Here is an 18,617-nt window from a genome sequence, read left to right as displayed (position 1 = left end):
ATTTTATACTGAATACAATCGAGATCAGACCTTCATTTGCTGTGTATAAAAAATATTATATTTTACAATTGTGACGTTTTACCTTAATATATTGATCTCCAGAAATAATCAATCTGTGAGATATAATTCAACTATTGAAGGATTTAATTTTAAGAAGACAGTCAGTAACTTTCACCTTGGAACAATAGCTTCATTTCTCTTTCCCATAATGCAGTAACTGCTCCTCAGCTGCTACCAATGACAACCAGCACGTGTCAGTGCAGGGATCATCCTCAGAGGTATAACAAGATGAACTTGTCAGTTTTCCAAAGAGATCATTTCAACATCAGAAATGGTTTGTTTGAGTTGTTAGGCCACTTAGAATTAAGAACAGCTTCTTTCTTGGCCTTCCCTCCTGACATTGTGAGGATTTACAACAGCGGTATTCCAAACACAATAGCAGGCTTGCAACAAATATCCCTTCCTTTCTCTCTGTCTCTCTTCTGCGGCCCTTTAATCATTATATGTTTGTATCCGCTTAAATACAATATGCTAATTTTAAAGGTTTCTAAGCAGAAAACACTTTTTTCTCGGATATATACATTTATACACATATATATAATATATATGCCAGCTTTTGAATGGTGAGTATTCATTTTGTGCTGTGACATATTAGCTCTTAGCATAAATGTTGACTCTGACCATGTTGAATGTGAGAGATTTCTCACTGCAAGTGCTACGACTGCTATTGGTTATCAGCAGAGCCAAGTTCCTATTCCCTTCTTCCTTCTTGAAACTGTAAAATACATCACGGTAGTTATAAGAGAAAGTGGACTGATTTCACTCGTCTAGTTAGTGAAACTAAAATAAATAGAAATATTAAAACAGGACCTCTTATGTAATGGGCTGTGCCAGGCTCTTCAATAGATGAAAATGAGTCAGTCACTATTTCGGTCCTTTATTATACTCTCTCCTAAGGCATTAGAAAGCTTAGTAAATATTAGCACTGAAAGTCTCCACTATGATTACACAAATGATTGAGCCGCTATCATTTTATTAACCCACGGTTCTTATTGTGAGTGGGTTCTGCTGAATCCTTGGAGTAAGTAGTCAGGCTAGTGAGGTGTTCCTAAAGCTGATGAGAACTCTGAAATAGAAACTGTGTGGTTTATTTAATAACACAGGTTGGGTATTTTTTATTAGTGTGCAAGGATAAGCCTGATTAAATGCCCTGCATCCTGGCCTTTCTCATAAGCGTTTGTGAAAGTATTGAATACACGGTTTGTGGATTAACTACAGAACATATTCTACAGTGCCTGCCTTATTAATCCTTCAAAACCACATTTTCCATAATATCCCATTAGTAAAATAATAGTGCAGTAAATGGAATATTATTTTTTTAAAGGAACTTGCAGGACTAGAACTCATGTTAAAATGAGAGAAATCTTTATCTAAGATATACAAATCAATTCAGTAGTGATTTGGGTCAAGTTTTTTACACCATTAGAAGAGGTGGGCTTACCAGTAGTTATGATTTATTCATGTATAGGCACAGAATCTTCTCTAGTCAAAATCAGCTAAAGAAGGCTGAAATAAATGGAGAACACACAGTGACAGAGTCATATATTGAAAACACATGGATCTGATGCTGGCTAAGTGTAAACGGAGGGCACTTGCAGAGATTGCCTTTATTCAGCCACATCCTGTTTGGAAACAGGCAATATTTTGTGAGTTAGTTCCGAAGCATGTTGATTATTAAAGATCAGTGTAGCTTATGTATTTTTATTTTGTAATGTCCATCATGTGCTAAATACACAAACTATCCTAAAGGTTAGGTTAACATTCATTTTCTTTTAATTTTTTAAAGCTGCATAAATAGATTTTTTTCTGTTAGAATGCATGTTGGGCACTTGCCGAGAGTTTACCAGAGAAAATAAAATTATAAATTTTTTTGATAGTAACATGGAAAAGTGACGGTTAGCTAGCTTACCATATTTATAATGACCTGGATATCCAGAGGCATGGTATAACAAAGTCAGCCCTTGGACAGCTCTCCACGGTATCTTCTTAGTGCACCTTTAATCATGGAAAAGAGGACTGTGAATGAGTGATGCAATTCTGATGCTGGACCTAACAAAAGTTACTGCATCTTTTTGATTCATGAAACTGGGTTTGTGCATACACTCATTAGCACCATATGCGTTTAATCTCTTGGTATGCTGCAAAGCAAAATGTGGTTGCAATTATTATGCAATAATTTTTCTAATTTATATTCGTTCCAAACATTTACAATTTATTAGCTGTGGTTTGCATCTTATCCACCCTCCACTGCTAGAGCAGCTCCTGACCACCTCTCTGAAGATCGGCAGTGTGCTTTCCCATTATACCTCTGTTGCAAACCAGACGCAGAATGGATGACATTTCAACTGCTAAACCTCCCATCCACACTCAACTAAAACAGCAAGCACTCTTTGCACATAGCTTCAATTCTAAATTATAACTTCTTCTTTGAAAGTAAGATAAGAGCCAGAAGAGATCATTTGAGAAGCACATCTAGAGTGATGACAATCCTTTATAGTGTCCTTAATGCTGGGAATAAAATTCGAATTATTTTTCACCTACCAAACCTTAGGTAGTTTGTCCCCATCCATCCGCCACCTTTATTTGGCCTGTCTCTCCCAGATTACTGCAGTCACATTGACCCCAATCAGCTCCAGGAATAGGCCAAATCCTTTCTGGTCAAATGGCTTTTGCATAGGCAAGTTCACCTGTCTGGAATGCCTTTCTCTGTTCGTTTTACACAGAGTATCTTCTTTGCATTAGGGTTTGCTTTAAATGTCAACTCTTTAGCAAGACTGCATGTCTACTCTAGCAAAAAAACAGGTCTTCCCTTATATTCGCTTTCTTAACTCCTTGCTTGGTCTCCTCTTGGCCTTTATTGCAGCCAGCAATCACCAGTTCTCTTGTGTATTTGGTTTTATTTGTCTTTCCCCCTTAGAAAATCACCTGTCTGATGAGAGGGAATGAATGCATGCGTCTCAGTCACCAATGTTTCTCCAATTTCTAGCACAGTGTCTATAGGCTATTTTCAACATTCAATAAACATTTATAGAATGTATACATAAATAAATGAAATATTTAATGTTCAAAAAGGCAGGCTACAGTAGTACAATCTGGAGCTAAATGGTAATAAATAGACGAATTTTAATCTCAACTTTAGCATTAACCAGCTATGAGACTTAAAAAATACTCTTTCTTATGATGAGAAACTCTAAGATCTACTCTCTTAGTAACTTTTAAATATACAATAGAGTATTATTAACTATAGTCACCATGCTGTACGTTACATCCCCAGGACTTATTTACTTTATAACTGGAAGTTTGTACCTTTCGACCTCATTCACCCATTTTGTCCCCCACTCCATCATGAGATACTTTCATAGGCCTAGAGTAACAACATTTTGGGGAACATAGATCATTTTAAAGTGTTAGATTTTTACATAGAAATGCTCTTGATTAAAAAAAAATTCCTGAAGAAATGATTTTTTTCCTCTGTCAAAAACCAAAATTATCGATGAGTCATAGTTCTCACAGCTTATTTCATGAACTTTTAACAGTCCTATGACATCTGTTAGCCTCACGTCCCCTTATCATTGGCCCCATGGCGGCATATGCTCAGCTTCTGGGTGGGATGAACATGGCTGGTGCCAAACGAGGTCATATTTGTCACTTCCGGTGACGCAACTCCTCCGTCTCTGCCTTCGTTTCCACACCTAGGGAACACAGAAAGCAATACTTCCGCCTTGTTTTCCAGAGTGCTTCTGTGAGGACAAAGTGAGATAATGGATGTGAAGGCCCATTACAATTTTAAAACATTATATAAGTAAAAGATAATCCCCCAACCTTATTTTGAAGAATAAATAAGGAAAAGATTTGAATGCAGTAAGAGAATTTGGAAAAGTTTCAGCATGCTTTATTTGTCGGAAAGTTAGCCCCCAAAAATGGTGGGGAAGAGGTGAATTGGAAAATGATTGTTTATGAAAAGAGACGATGGAAAGATTGTTTTGTAACATTTGAAGCAGGCAAGAGAAGGATGGGCACAGTCTCCAGTGTCGGTGATACCTGGCGGGTTTAACTCTCCTTTAAATAGAGGTGGGATAGGTGAAAAGTAGCTCAGTAATAACAGCACCTGGTGAAAGAGACTGTCACATCTAAAATAAGGAGAAAGGGGGAAATTAGAGCAACCGTGGTTACCTATTTTCTAGTCTCTTCCTTCTTCCACGTCTTCCCAATTCTTTCACAAACTGTGGCGAATTGACCGTGTTGCTTTTTAGTTTTAAAATTCAGCCCCTCCCCGAACCCCTCTCATACATAGGGACTGGGGGAGGAGGGATAGATGAGAGGGAAACCAGAACTCAGTCAACACCCCAATGATTGTACACTTGAAGCCCGTTGCCGTAGAACAATATAGCCCCGGAGCCGCTTTATTTGTTTATCAATGAACATCCTACTGCGTCCCCGAGATGTAGGTCAGGCTCCTTGGAAATAGCAGCCGCCGACCACATGCAGTCTTCATTGTATTTCCAGACCGGGTGCGCTGCTGATTCCTGCACACTGGAGTGCGTCGGAGCTGCAGGAAGGAGAGGAGACACCTGTGCCTTTGGGACGCAGGTGAAGTCCCATCTACCTTCCTGAGACTTTCCCTGGTGCTTTCCCACCCCTTTAGCCGCTCGCTCTTCATCCGCATCTCCCCTGACGTCTTGGACCCAAGCTTCTCTGTTCGACGGGTGCTTTTCCCGCTCTGTCCCCGCTCCGCACCTCAGCTGAAGGTGCCGAGGGCTCCACACAACTGGGCATGCCTAATAACCAGGGAAGGCTTGGGCTGCAGGAAGAAAGCGTTTGCACCTTCTGCGCTCCCCTCCCCTCTGCAGCTGCCTCCTGCCAGTCAGACGATCCGACGTGCGGCCCCGCCCAATGAGGGCCCGCGGCCTTCGCGGAGGCCCCGCCTCTCATGGCAGCATCACCAATGACTGGTTGGCAGAGGTGGGACGCGTCCTGTTCCCGCCCCTTCAGTTAAGGCCGCTGGTGTGAGCCCGGGCTCGGCGCGAGCCGGGGACGACGGCGGGGACGGGCAGGTGTGGGCGCGGGGCCGCGCGGCGGGCCGGCGGGAGTGGCGGGCGCTCGGTGCATGGGCCAGTGAGGGCGCGCGGAGATCCCCCGGCCGCGGCGGAGGCGGAGCGGCGCGGGAGCCAGGCGCTGCCCGCGACCCTGCGTCCGAGCGAGCGGAACCCTGCGCTTTGCCCGGGGACGGTCCGAAGTCCGCGCTATGGAAGAGGAGAAATATTTGCCTGAGCTGATGGCAGAGAAAGATAGCCTGGATCCATCTTTTGTGCATGCATCGCGCCTTTTGGCGGAAGGTAGGACTTGCCCCCACGGATGAGCACAAACGGTCGGCCGCCCGGCTTCCCCGCGGTTGGGTTAGGGGAGTGAAGTTGGGGAGGGATGCCTGTCTCCTCCTTCGCAGAAACTGTCCCCCTGAAGATGCTCGCTTCAGAGCCCGGGCGGACCGTGCTGGGGGCGGGCAGCAATGCTCCTTCTCCTCTACGTCTTAATTTGGGGAAGACCAAAGCTACGAGATCTAATGGCAGTGGTGATGTGACCTGTTAAGATCGTTGATAGCGAAACCATCAAGTCTAACGCGGTCTCCGGGGGATTTTTTCACTTCGCTGAGGGAAGGAGAATCAGTTTGGAAGTAAATGATGATCACTGTAGTGTTCTAAGAGCTTCTTAGCTACAAATCAACATTTATTTATTTATTTATTTTTTGCTGCATTTAGGAAGTGATTTTGATACTCTTTAGTCTCATTACAGTCTCTCTCATGGAAAGTCTTAGAATTAACCTAGATTAAACTATACATGTTCGTCTGTGTGAATGTGGCAGAGGCTAAAGTGCTTATCAATTTATTTGAAGTGTGATGGTTGGGTACTCGGCGAGATACTGGTCCCTGGGAACACTTCACAATTGATCAACTGTTTTTACCAAGTGTGCATTTTCTTTTGTGTACCTGTAATGCTAAAGGAGATTTTATTCCCGGAGGAACATGTATATCTTGTCTTTTGCATTGCTTTGAAAGATGTTTTTAAACACACAAACATGAACTTGTGTATGACAGAAATATTAACCGAATTACTCCCTTTATCTGGAAATAATGCCGTCTAACTGCTAAAGATACGATATCGGTAGTAAGCTACACATGCCGCTTTACGAACAAGTCCAGATCTTTTTTGATGATTGCTTCGTTGATAATGAACTGCTTCATCATCAGACTGACTACAGTGCAGTTTCATAGCTTAGGTTGTTTTGGACTCACCTGGAGCAAAACTCAGAGTGACAACTTCCCCTCCCTCAGCCCTTCAGCAGAAGAGAAATGTTTTTTGAGACTTAGTTGTATGTGGAAGGAAGAATTCTAATCCTCCGTGTATGATACAAATAGGCATTAGGTTTATTTAAATATTTTATTGATAGATTATTATTTATAACAACAATGAAGTGTAAGATTTTTTCATTTTTGCATACTAAATTAGGATAAGATTTGTAGTTAAAATATCGAACTATGAAACAACTGAACTGTTTTTCAAGGAACAAGTTGGTCTTGTAGAGGATTTGGGAAGGTAAAATGCAATTATGCTTGCCACTTCTTGGTTACTGAATGAAAAAACTAGAAATTAAAGTTGAAAAGTAAAGTCAATTAAGAAGATTAAACTCTCCCTCTACTTTATTAAAAAATAAAGATAACTATGTAAAAAATAATAAGAATATTGAAAACTGAGTTAATAAATGATTAAATCTTTCAAAATGATTAAAAATGCAGTTAAGCCTTGTCAAATCACTTACTTCCATATATTTTTCAGGAGTTCTTCATTTAGCTGATGTCTTTAAAATGAAAAAAAAAGTTATAAATTGATCATTTCTCTGACCTGCTAATTGGAGTTCTCTGTGCGACTAGAGGCTCAGTGATTAATTCATCAGTCATTAATGAGAGTTGGTGTACTTTTGAAAGCTGCCAGACTAAAGAAATGTGTGTGAGAAACTCTTCATAGAATCATAAGTGCTTCTGCTGCAGGTACAATGGTCAGAGAAGGCTCTGCTTCTGGTTCCTTAACATTTTATCTTTCCCAGGAACTTGATTTCTTGGGACTCAGGAAATATGTTCTGATGTACCTTGCAATTTAGTTTTTTCCCAGTAGGGGGAAGCATGTCCTGCTTTTGTAAGGAATTAGCAGGAATAAGCTCCTAGATGGAGAGAAAAGCATCTAAGTAAGAAACAAAGAGATGTCCAAATTTCAGAGAAATTATAATCAGGAAAAGAGAATGGAGGAGTTGATGGTGATAATCTTTGAGTGTATAAGGAGAAATGCAGAAAGATGTATAGGGTTTAAATCAATTCTCTAATTGTACCTGAGACTCTTTGTATGTGCTTATTAAAGAGTATAAGGTGAGTGTCCTTTGGCATCTCTAGTAAATCTTAATGTATGTTTTACATTATAGATCTTTCATTATCTTTTCAAGGGCCATTTGCCCAGATTTCCAGGTTTGGTTTCAGGTTGTGTATAGGAGAGTATTGTTGAGATGATTTTATTTCTCATACCTGGAAATGCAGTGATTGAAGGCAGTGGCTATAAATAAACCTGACATAGATATTCATTTGGAAGGAAGGTGCACACTGAAGTACATTTTAGTCAGTACTGGGCAGACAGTCTCAAGACTGAGTGAGTAATAAAAATGATCCAGATGATTCAGTTCTTCGGAATGATTTTCCAGAAGCTAATATATATAAGGGCAGTGATGTAAACCAATGAGCTTTCACAATGATTTATTTTGCTTTTTTGATTGGTGATAGATGCAAATCAGTGCTCAATTGCAACTACTACTTAATTTAGAAATGAAGGCCTGTGGGATTAAAAGTACTAGTTTGTTATTTTGTTGTCATTTGTTTTATTTCACTTGTTTCTGCTCTGTGTTTTCAGTTGGAAGGATTCTAAGAAAGCTAATGGGAGAGCCAAACATTTTATGTGTTTGATTGTTGCTTAGAAAAGATCTTGAATAATATGATTTTAAGTGTTTATAATATATTTTATTAATTAAAATAATTTTTCTCTTGTGATTATAATATTGTTTAATTATCCATTTGTTATGGAAGGTTCTCTTGAATATGATAAAACAGCAAACTCAGCATGATTCTAAAGTTCCACTCAGGCCCTGAACTTGCTTGCCAGATGAAATTAGATGAGGTTATTTATATCTATGCTACTTCTGGGAAGTGCATTAACCTGTGAATCCAAAGACTTGGATTTTTATTCCACTTTTGGCTAAACTGAATCTTGGTAAACTTCCCTTCTCCAGACCCAATTTCCTTGTCTCTCAAATTAAGGAGTTGGACCGGATGATCTATATGTTTCTTAGTAATTCTAATTAAGTCTGGCAGTACTGCTGAGGCAAATGAGTGCTGTTTGCGTATTCAGAACACCAAAATCAATGGTCGAACATTTTTGAAATTTTTCATTCCTTCCTAGTTTAATGATTAATAATGCATTTATTGCACTATAATATAATTTGAGGCATATACATTATTTTGGGCATTGAGCACGGATTTATGTTCTTAAATCTATTGAACTATTATCAAGGCTTGGGGCTAAAAATGTATATACTTGGAAATATTCTTGTTTGCAGTCAAGCATGCCTGTCTGCTGACAGACATAGATCTGTTCAGATTTATAGACTCAATTATGGTGATTCCAGAGGTTTAGGAGGATTAATAAATCTTGTCCATTTAGGAGTGTTTTGGGTCATCTGGTTGGCAAGACATCTTAACCTGAATTCTTCACAAATATTGGTAGATTCACCCTTGTTTTGGTTGACTCATGATGAAGTCAAATATTGCCAAATATCCCAACAGGTTTGGGTTTTTCAAAAACTCTGATGATTTTTTAAAATGGTTTAAAAACTCTAGATGCTATTTTCAAATTTTGTGGAAAGCCTGGCCTTCCGTCCAGGATCGGCCTTCATGTTTGCAGATATAGGTGAGCTTCTAAAACCACGAGAGAAACAGGGATTAGCATTTATCACAAATGCCGGTTTGTAGTCACTTAACTACATTTAAATTCTCGAGAAGGATCATTTTTTAATTTAGATCATGTTCCTTAAAACATTTTTTGTAAATCATGGTGAGTTCTTAAGTTAAGGAAAGATAGTGGTTTAATGTCTAAAACCAGCTTCTGATTAAAAATAGTATTAATGTGACTTTTCCTTTGATTCATGTAGTCTCTTTTTTCTCCTAATAATTTTAGAATAGTATTATTTATGTTTATGAAATAAAAAACAAAAATTGGCTAAAAAACTAAATTCAAGGTATTTTTCACCTGCAATTAAAACACATTTATGACATAGTATGATGTAGTGTAAAAATTCTGCTTTAGTAAACAAAACATTTGGGTTAGAATGTTGACATTTCTGCCTACTCTGAAATAGATGATATGTCATTTATTTCCTCTCTGATTCCCAGTTTCTTCATCTGTAAAACAGAAAAAGTAATGTCTACCAGGCATGGTTCTTTTAAGGTTAAAAAAAATGCTGTTTGTGACAATATAAGCAGTATTTTATACAAATATAAATAGATCCCTAATATAAATCTAACAAAAACGTGAGCAGAAATTATACAAATATAAGATGATGCTTTTAAGATTTTCCTTCACATTTTAATGGCATTGTGAACTTGACCTCAACTTGTTAGAAAATAAGCGCTGCCTTACTCTTTAAATCACTGCTGAGAGAAATTTGAGCTCATAACCCAAATTATGAAATAAATTATCTTATGAAAAATGATTCCAGTGAGGGTTTTTAAAATATCGTGCTCCCTTACTCCACGGTCGGGTGTCGGTGTTTCACCTGGGCTTGGTTAGCGCTGGTGCTGTGTCTTTTAATGGTCATTCCAGACCTCCTCAGGCCTCCTCATAAGCCTACATGTCCTTTGCTCTTGGCAGCTGATTTCATCCTCTGTTTTAGTGGGAGAAATGGATGTGTCTCTTCTGACATTTTTCAACCTCTTGCCACCTAAAAACTTCCAGGCTTCTCCTTATAGTCTTTCGTTCCCAGAAGATGAAATCTTTCCTTTTTCTATGAGGCTGACTTCTCCACTAATATCCTTAACCCTAATGCTCGTCATCTCCTCCAGACTTCTTCTATGGTTTTATCTTTTCCTCAGTATCTCCAACTTCGTCCACCCTTTCCGCTCTTTCCTTGTAGCAGTCTGTAAACATGATCCAATCTGAGTAACTTAAAAAAAATACACTAGTTGTTTTACTTGCCAAAAGTGATAAAAATAATCTCTCTTGCCATTTATCCTCCCTTGTTTCCTTCAAGTTTAAATAATATTAGTCACTTCCAGCTGCCTCGCTTTCTCAGTTTACCTCTACAGAACTCTACAGAATTCTTCAGCCTGGCATCTGTCCTCATCATCATCCTAAAACCAGTGACCCTACTCACAGAATCGTCTCCTCATTGCCAAATCCAGTCAACATTTTCTGGCCTCTCATCAGGATTCTTGGCTGCACTTTCCACTGTTGATCTTATTCCAGTTTTTCGGCTTCTTTGTTGGCTTCCAAGCACTGCACTCTATTGGTTTGACTCTTCTTCTCTATTTCTTAGCCTCAGCATCCTCCATCCCTCTCCTCCCTACCCCAACACACTGTGCTGTCGGAGTGATGCATCCAAAATCAAAGTCTGACCATGTCATACTTTTTAATACAGTCATGTGCTACGTAACAATGTTTTGGTCAATGATGGACCGCATATATGACAGTGGTCCCATAAGATTAGTACAATACAGCGTAGGTGTGTAGTAGGCTTTACCATCTAGGTTGTGAAAGTACACTCTATGGTGTTCGAACAGCAATGAAATTACCTAAAGATGCATTTCTCAGAAAGTATCCCCATCATTAAGCGATACTTGACTGGAATCCTCTATTTTAGCAAGCCTGTTCTGATACCATGCTGGCAGAGGGAGAGGGGGCGCCACCCTGATACTTCCAAGTGGAGGTAAAAGTTCAGACCCCCCCCCCCCCAGACATCCATTGACACTACTCTGGCCAGAAGGGAGAGGAATGCTATATTACTACTCCCTGTGTGGCCTCTAGTGAACCAGGAGGGGCGGGAGCCTCAGGCTTGCTGGAGCCTGGTGGAAGTTCCAGCAGGAATGAGACTTCCTCTGACACCACCCTGGCTTGGTAGGGAGAAGTGCGCCTCGTTACTCTTCACGGGGGTGGAAGTCCACGTGGCCTCCATTGCCACTGCCGGAGGCCTCCTTCCTGTGGGTGGAAAGCGAAGTCTCTATTCCGCATTCTGTATTCTCTGATTCCACCTGGAGGGGACAGGGTGTTTCTTTACAGCTGGGTGAGGCTGGAAATGTAGGCTCCCTGCTTAACCTTTCTTGACAGGGGTGAGCATGAGACACTGTTCTGTGTTGTTTTGCTGGAGAAGGATGTCTTTGTCTAAGTTTTCTTGCCTTGCTAGATTGCCCTGTTTCTAGTCCTCTGGCTAGAGAGAGTAGGCTTTTCTTGAGGCTTTTTATTTCTTTTTGTCTGTTTCTGTTGAAGCTTCTGGATTGTCAGCTTTTCCAGTGCCCGCTTTGGCGTATGTAAGGCACAGTAAGAACTAGGGAAACCACTGCCATGTCATTCCTGGGTCCTGTGGTACCCAGCCAGCCTGCCTTCTCCTGGCCACCTTTCACGAAGTCTTCTATATTCATTTATAAATAATATCCAGTCGCCATTCATTTGTGTGAAATTTTCTTATGAATTCATGTCAGTTGTACATTAATATTTCTTTAACTAGTTATATAACAATAAGCATGACCAGGATAAATCCATCTGGATAATGGGCACAATATTTTCCTCTTTATTATGTCATTTCAAAGAGACTTGGGACATGGTACATAAGAGTGGGAGCAAAGTGAGGTTGGTCATTATTCTTAGTGTCTGTTTAAGTATACAGTGTAGATTGAAGCTCGTTGTTCCCACGGCAGCTGTAGAAGGGAAAGAAGTTTCATAAGTAGTTTTTAGAAATCTTGGAAATAATTCTGTAATGTCACCAGCTTTTCTTGTGTCCTTGTTTGTGTGAACACATGATTTGGTCTCCTTTTTTCATCTGAATATATAAAAGAAATAAATCTTAATTGGAATTATATTCTGACACTGTTTTAAAGCTAGAAACAGTGTAACATTTGATATATCCACAGATTGAAATATGATCCCTTTTCTCACAAAAATGGTGAATTTCAATAAAATAAGCATGACATGTAAATAGATTTTTTTAAAAAAACTAATAGTGTACTAGTTAATAGCTGATCTCCCAGATTAATGCTAGCAAACACCCATGTTACATGACTTCTTCCTTTTCTCAAGCACAAAGTTCTGAAATGATTGCATGTTTTGTTTGTTAAAAACTTGAGCAGTCACAGCCAAGCATCCTGTGGCCCAGTCCTTATTCACTGTTTTGGAAAATAAGTTATTTGTAGCGTATTCTCTATTACTTCATTTTGCCTCATGAACACTTCTTCCAAAAAGGTGTTGCAGTAGAGAGAGAGTCAACATTCAGGAACACCTGGATGACAGATTTCTAGGCCGTTTACTATAGACACCTTTATAGTTGCTACAGTTTGGGGATAAATCCTCTTGGGCTAGAACTCTACCACATTTGACTGCAATCACACATGCCCTTGAATGTGTGTTGGTAAACCTGTCTGTGGTGTGTGCTATTGGTATATGAAGAGGTATCAGATGTTTATTACTTCTAAATAATCTGTGGGCGATCCAACAGTATACATAAGATATAAGTTAAAAAAAACCCAGGCAAGATCTGCTGGGTTTTATAGACCAATGATTTCATAGGAATTCAGAGGAGGTCATGACTCTTGTTGGTCATAGTAATCATAGATGCTTCTTCATTGTCATCATCGTCATCATCACCAATGTCATTGCTGTCAACATTTATTGGGAGATTAATCTTTGTCAGGTACTAGATGCTTTGCATGCATTACCACAATTAATCCACCCATCAAACGTATAAGATAGTTATTAGCATCGTCCTTATTTTAAAAATGAGAAAAATTAAGAATTGGAGAAGTTAGTTTATCTCAGGTTACATAGCAAATAAATTGTAAAGCTGAAACTCAGCCTTTCTCATCCATAGGCCATGTGTAACCATTACACCATACTGCCTCTTGTGAAAGAGACACAACTTTGGTCAAGCTTTTTTTTTTAGTTAGGAAGATTGGCCTTGAGCTAACATCTATCCCAGTCTTCCTCTTTTTTTTTTTCTTTCTCCTCAAAGCCTCAGTACACAGTTGTATATCTTAGTTGTAGGTCATTCTAGCTCTTCTGTTTGGGATGCCACCCACATCAGCATGGCTTGATGAGCGGTGTGTAGGTCCATGTCCAGGACCTGAACTAGTGAACCCTGGGCCACGGAAGGAGAACAACCACTTAGCCATGGACCCAGCCCCTGGTCAAGCTTGAAGGAAGTTCAGATATACAAATCATGTCTAGAAGAGCAACGTGGTGTTGTCATTAACTTCTGAAATATGTTCCTGAATGCAAGCATTGGATGAATTATTCCACAATATTGTTAAATAAGTACAGTATATAATAGGCAAGTACATTTATAAATGGGGAAATTTACCTAAGTACAGAATTGGGTTAAGGATTGTCGAGACAGCCTAAATTTTCTGAATGTCTTATGTTGACTGTTGTTTCTGAGGGAACTCGGTGATGAGGTGGCAAGGAACAGGAGAACATTCCAGGCTTTTTTTGGGGATCCAAAAAGGGATTGGAGAACATTGTGTGATTTGCTGAGGCATTTTTTCCCATGTTCTTTAGAGAATTGCTTACATTTGCTGAATTCTTCTAGGAAGGGAGAACGACTAACTATAGGTCCTCTCTGGAGGCATTGTTGGTTTTGTGTAGAATTTGGAAACAAGCAGCTTTCACATGTGGTCAGAAACAGCTAACTCAGCCATATGGCTTGATCTGAGTGTTATCTATAGGTTCCGAGGTTTTAGGGCTTAATGACTTTGAAACAGATTGGTCGGTATTACTACACTGTTATCAGAAATGGCACAATGGATGCCCATTTCCTTTAAAACATTAAAGGTTAGATTTTGCCCGGCTAATAGAAAAGCAGAATAAATGTGTTTTCTCTAGAGTGTAGATATTTTTAGCAGGTTCATAGAATTGTATGTCAGAAAATGATGGGTCCTGACTACAGCTCAGGAGAAGGAGCCTCTGTGACAGAAACTAGCAAAGAGGCTGAAGGGGAAGAAATGTGGTAATTTTGAGAAGAAAGGGATGACCAAAGTAATAACTACTTTTATTGACCATACACTCCGGCTTCACTCCTTACGTTATATCCAAAAAGGCAGGTCATATTGTCCCTATTTTGTGGGAGAAGATAAAGAGGCAGATTAGAGGGTAGCATTAGCAATGTGGATTTTCTTTTCTTTTCTTTTTTAAATTTTTTTTGGTGAGGAAGATTGGCTCTGAGCTAACACCTGTTGCCAATCTTCCTCTTTTTGCTTGAGGAAGATTGTCCCTGAGCTAACATTTCTGACCATCTTCCTCTAATTCCTCTATTATGTATGTGGGATGCCTCCACAGCATGGCTTGATGGCTTGATGAACAGTATGCAGGTCTGTGCCCAGGATCCAAACCTGTGAACCCCAGGCTGCCAAAGCATAGCGTGTGAACTTAATCACTACACCACCAGGCTGGCCCCTCAATTTGGGATTTTTAGGCAATATAACAGAAGTTAGGTAAATATCCAATTATAATGTGAAAGAGTGTCAAAAAGCAACCATTAAACATTGAACAATATTGAGGAATATTTCTTGTTTAAGGAAATACTTTTAGAAGAGTTAAATACCTGTTACTATAGAATTTATTGTTTCCTTTAAAATAATTTTCTCGAGGAAATTTAAAGAATTTGACTTTTTAGAAATTTGATTTACATGCAACATATAGTCTTATATAAGACTATAAAATGCAAATAGATAAATGAATACATAATAGAATACATTTCTTATTCTATGTTTAGGAATGTAAATGTTATAAATGGGGAGATATAAGTGAATGTGAAATTGAATTAAGGATCATCCATGTCTCCAGATAGTCTAAGTTTTTCCTTCTGGAAGGCAAAAACTAGAATCTGCCTTTTTATCCATTGAAGATCTGGTGGAAGAGGGGGCCTTTAAGGCATTGTGTGAAGATGAAAGAACATTTGGTGTGCCGAGGCAGATGGCATTTTACTGTATGATATTGTTTGCGAAGGGACTTCAAGGTGATAGATGGCTATGCATTAAACCAGTATTCTGAAACTGGTGAGAGACTGGCAATTATAGCATATCCATATAGGGAAAATCTACTAGAATAAAGTGGTAAGATAATTAAAAGCCATGTAATGGAATTAGATGAAGTGATAAGTATTTGGAATGAGTTGCGATAAGCCAAATGGTTTCTTTGAGTAAAATGACTGGAAAATATATGTGTGTATGTGTGAGTGTGTTAAGCAGATACTAGACATAGGTAATCAGTGAGAAACAGTACAGACTTAGTCCAGTTGGTTCTTGTTATCTGTGCTCTGTATTACTGAGACTGACATGTAGGTTGAGGAGTGGACAAGAGTTACAGGCACTTAAATAAGCAGTTTTCTCAGGATCTGCAAAATGCAATGATAAGGGAAATAATGATGCTTTAGAAGTCCAGGGTAGGGCACTTAAAGAAGGCTACAGAGATCATGGAAGACTTCAAAAGCAAGGGGCATGTTAGTTGAGATCTAACAAATAAATAGGATATGGCCAGGTTCAGGGAGGAAGAGGCTGTCATGTGGGAAATTTATACACAGATGCAGCAAACAACATCCGCAAAACTCGAAAAGAAACAGAACATTTAATTGAATCAGTAGAAGTTAAGTGTGATGTAGTGATTCATAATAAGAAATGTATATTTGGTCTTCATCTCTGTTTCTGGCACAGAGCTCCTAAAACTGTTGGAACTTCTTAAGCAATGAGAGCAATAAAAGTGTCTTTTGTTATGTTAATTATGTGACTTTTGGACCCCATCTACGGATGGGGCTGGTTGCCCATAGAACCAGCCATGTGGTCAGAGGGTTGGAACTTTCAGTCCCCTGCCCCTGACCTTTTGGAAGAGGGGAGGGGCTGGTGGTTGAATCAGTTACCAACGGCTGATTTCATCAGTCGTGCCTATGTAATGAAACCTGCATAAAAACCCCAAAGGACTGGGTTTGGAGAGCTTTGGGTTGGTGAACACGTGGAGATTCAGGGAGAATGATGAGCTCAGAGAAAGCCTGGAAGTTCCATGTCCTTTCCCCATACCTTGCCCCGTGCATCTCTTCCATCTGGCTGTTCTTGACTTATATCCTTTGTAATAAATTGATAATCTAATGAGTAAGATATTTCTGTGAGTTCTGTGAGCTGCTGTAGCGGTTAATTGAACCCCAAGAGATCGTGGGAACCTCTGATTTATTGCCACTCTGTTAGAAGTACAGGTAATGACCTGAGCTTGCAACTGGCATCTGAAGTGGGGAGGGCCGTCTTGTAGGACTGAACCCTTAACCTGTGGAATCTGACATTATCTCTGGGTAGATAGTGTCAGAACTGAGCTGGATTCTTGTGTACTCTGCTGGTGTCTGAGAATTGCATAGTGTTGTGTAGGAAACCCCTCCCCGCCCTGTAAGGTTGAGATTGGACCCTGGAATCCGAAAGATTATGTACGTATGCTTGGCAAATACAGTAAGAGAAAGCAAGAAAAGTGTCTCTAAAGAGAGTGATAGAGGCTTCTCACACATATCTTGTAAACTCTAAGAAGTTTGGACTTTATGCCAAAAGCAGAGGTAAATCATTTAAGGGTTTTAAAAGGGGCAGGTGTGATATCAGAGTTTCATGTAAGGCATAGTGTGGCTGCACTGTTGGAGAATGGATTCGACAGATATAAGACATGGGCAGGTCATCAGATAGCTAGAGCAGCAATCCAGGAGAGAAGTTATGGTAACCTGAACTCAAATAATGTAATGAGAATCCAGGCAGGAAGGAGTGGACAGAGCGAATAGAAGTTTAGTAAGTAAAATAGAAAGGATTAGATTGGATAGAGGAGATGAAAAGTAAAGGATAGTCAAGGCTGTTGTCAAGGTTGCTTCTTTTTTTTTTTTTTTTTTTGAGGAAGATTAGCCCTGAGCTAACTACTGCCAGTCCTCCTCTTTTTGCTGAGGAAGCCTGGCCCTGAGCTAACATCGTGCCCATCTTCCTCTACTTTATATGTGGGACGCCTACCACAGCATGGTGTGCCAAGCGGTGCCATGTCTGCACCCGGGATCCAAACCAGCGAACCCCGGGGCCGCTGAGAAGTGGAACATGTGAACTTAACCGCTGTGCCACTGGGCTGGCCCATCAAGGTTGCTTCTTAATGATTGGTTTAACGGTGGTGTCAGTTACTAGGACAGGAATTTCAGGGATAGCATTTAAGGGAAAGACGGAAGAAAAATAATCTGCAAAGTTAACTGAAAGGAGTTTCCTAGAATGTAGGCAGGAAAGATCAAGTACGTTCAATGTCGGTAAATAGAGGACTTGAAAAATGAAAGATTTGGTTAATATTTTCAAGTGCTGCAGATAGGCCAAGTAAGACAAAGATTCAAAATTTCGATTGGATTTGGCAACAAAGAACACATTGAGAGGAGTTGGAGAAAATCTCATATTTCTTCAGGTTGAGGGAGACCATGAGAGAATGAGGTTGAAAAAGAACCCCAAGAAACTCCACTTCATAGAGGAGGAGAGTTGGGCGTCATTGATTTGTTGAACCATATGAAACCGATCATATTTAATCATTTTGACCTATAAAAACAGTGCTTTTGTATGGTTTCTCCCATAGTAGGGAACAGCAGAAATAACAGAGGCGTTTAAGCGTAGTGATTAAGAGCATAGATGCGGGGACTGGACTCCCTAGGTTCCAATTTTGTGCTTATAATTAAAGATCTGTATTATTTTGGGGGAGTTACTTTAACCTCTATATTCCTCTTTTCCTCACATGTAAAATGAGGGCATTATTAGTTCTAAACTAACAAGGTGATAACAGCTGTGTATTACTGTTTCTTTTTCTCACTTCAAATTACAATGCAGTTCCTAGACTGCGCCATCATCTCTGCTGTCCATTCCCTCTGCTTCTACCTTGCTAACTCTCTTAGTGTCACATGGAATATCCTTATACAAAACTGCATCTCCTATCATAAAATTATAAAACTAATTCCTACTCCTTTTCTAAGACTATCTTTGAACTTGAGTCTTTCCTTGTTCCAAATCCATTTCGTGCACCTACTTTTTCTTTGGTAGGTCTTGCTGACTTGCTGGGACATGTGACTTCATTGACCACTGCTGCCTTCTTGATACATTTTCCCCTTGGATTTGTGGTTCTACAGTCGATATAGAAATTTACTGCCTCCTTTCTAATCAGTGAAGCTGTATCCACAGTGAGCATGAGATGGCTACCTGAATCTGTTATACTCCTAGAAGCTTAAAGCT

General features: G+C 39.7%; 1 protein-coding gene across 3 annotated transcripts in view; it reads left to right on the top strand.

The window, feature by feature from the left end:
• The first annotated feature begins 5,099 nt into the window (after nucleotides 1–5,099).
• The window catches only part of KHDRBS2 (KH RNA binding domain containing, signal transduction associated 2), a 551,264-nt gene continuing 537,746 nt past the window's right edge, over nucleotides 5,100–18,617 (top strand). For all 3 annotated transcript variants that reach the window (XR_011529819.1, XR_011529818.1, XM_008525631.2), the window contains exon 1: nucleotides 5,100–5,396. Coding sequence is in view for 1 of the 3 variants with exons in the window: in XM_008525631.2 (XP_008523853.2) it covers nucleotides 5,306–5,396 (91 nt within the window). In the remaining 2 variants the exon portion in view is untranslated. The remainder of the gene's footprint in view (nucleotides 5,397–18,617) is intronic.

The sequence above is a fragment of the Equus przewalskii genome, chromosome 19, assembly GCF_037783145.1.
Source record: "Equus przewalskii isolate Varuska chromosome 19, EquPr2, whole genome shotgun sequence".
Taxonomy (NCBI): Eukaryota; Metazoa; Chordata; class Mammalia; order Perissodactyla; family Equidae; genus Equus; species Equus przewalskii.
The sequence above is the reverse complement of the archived record's forward strand: the minus strand, read 5'-3'. Positions and strand labels throughout refer to the sequence as shown.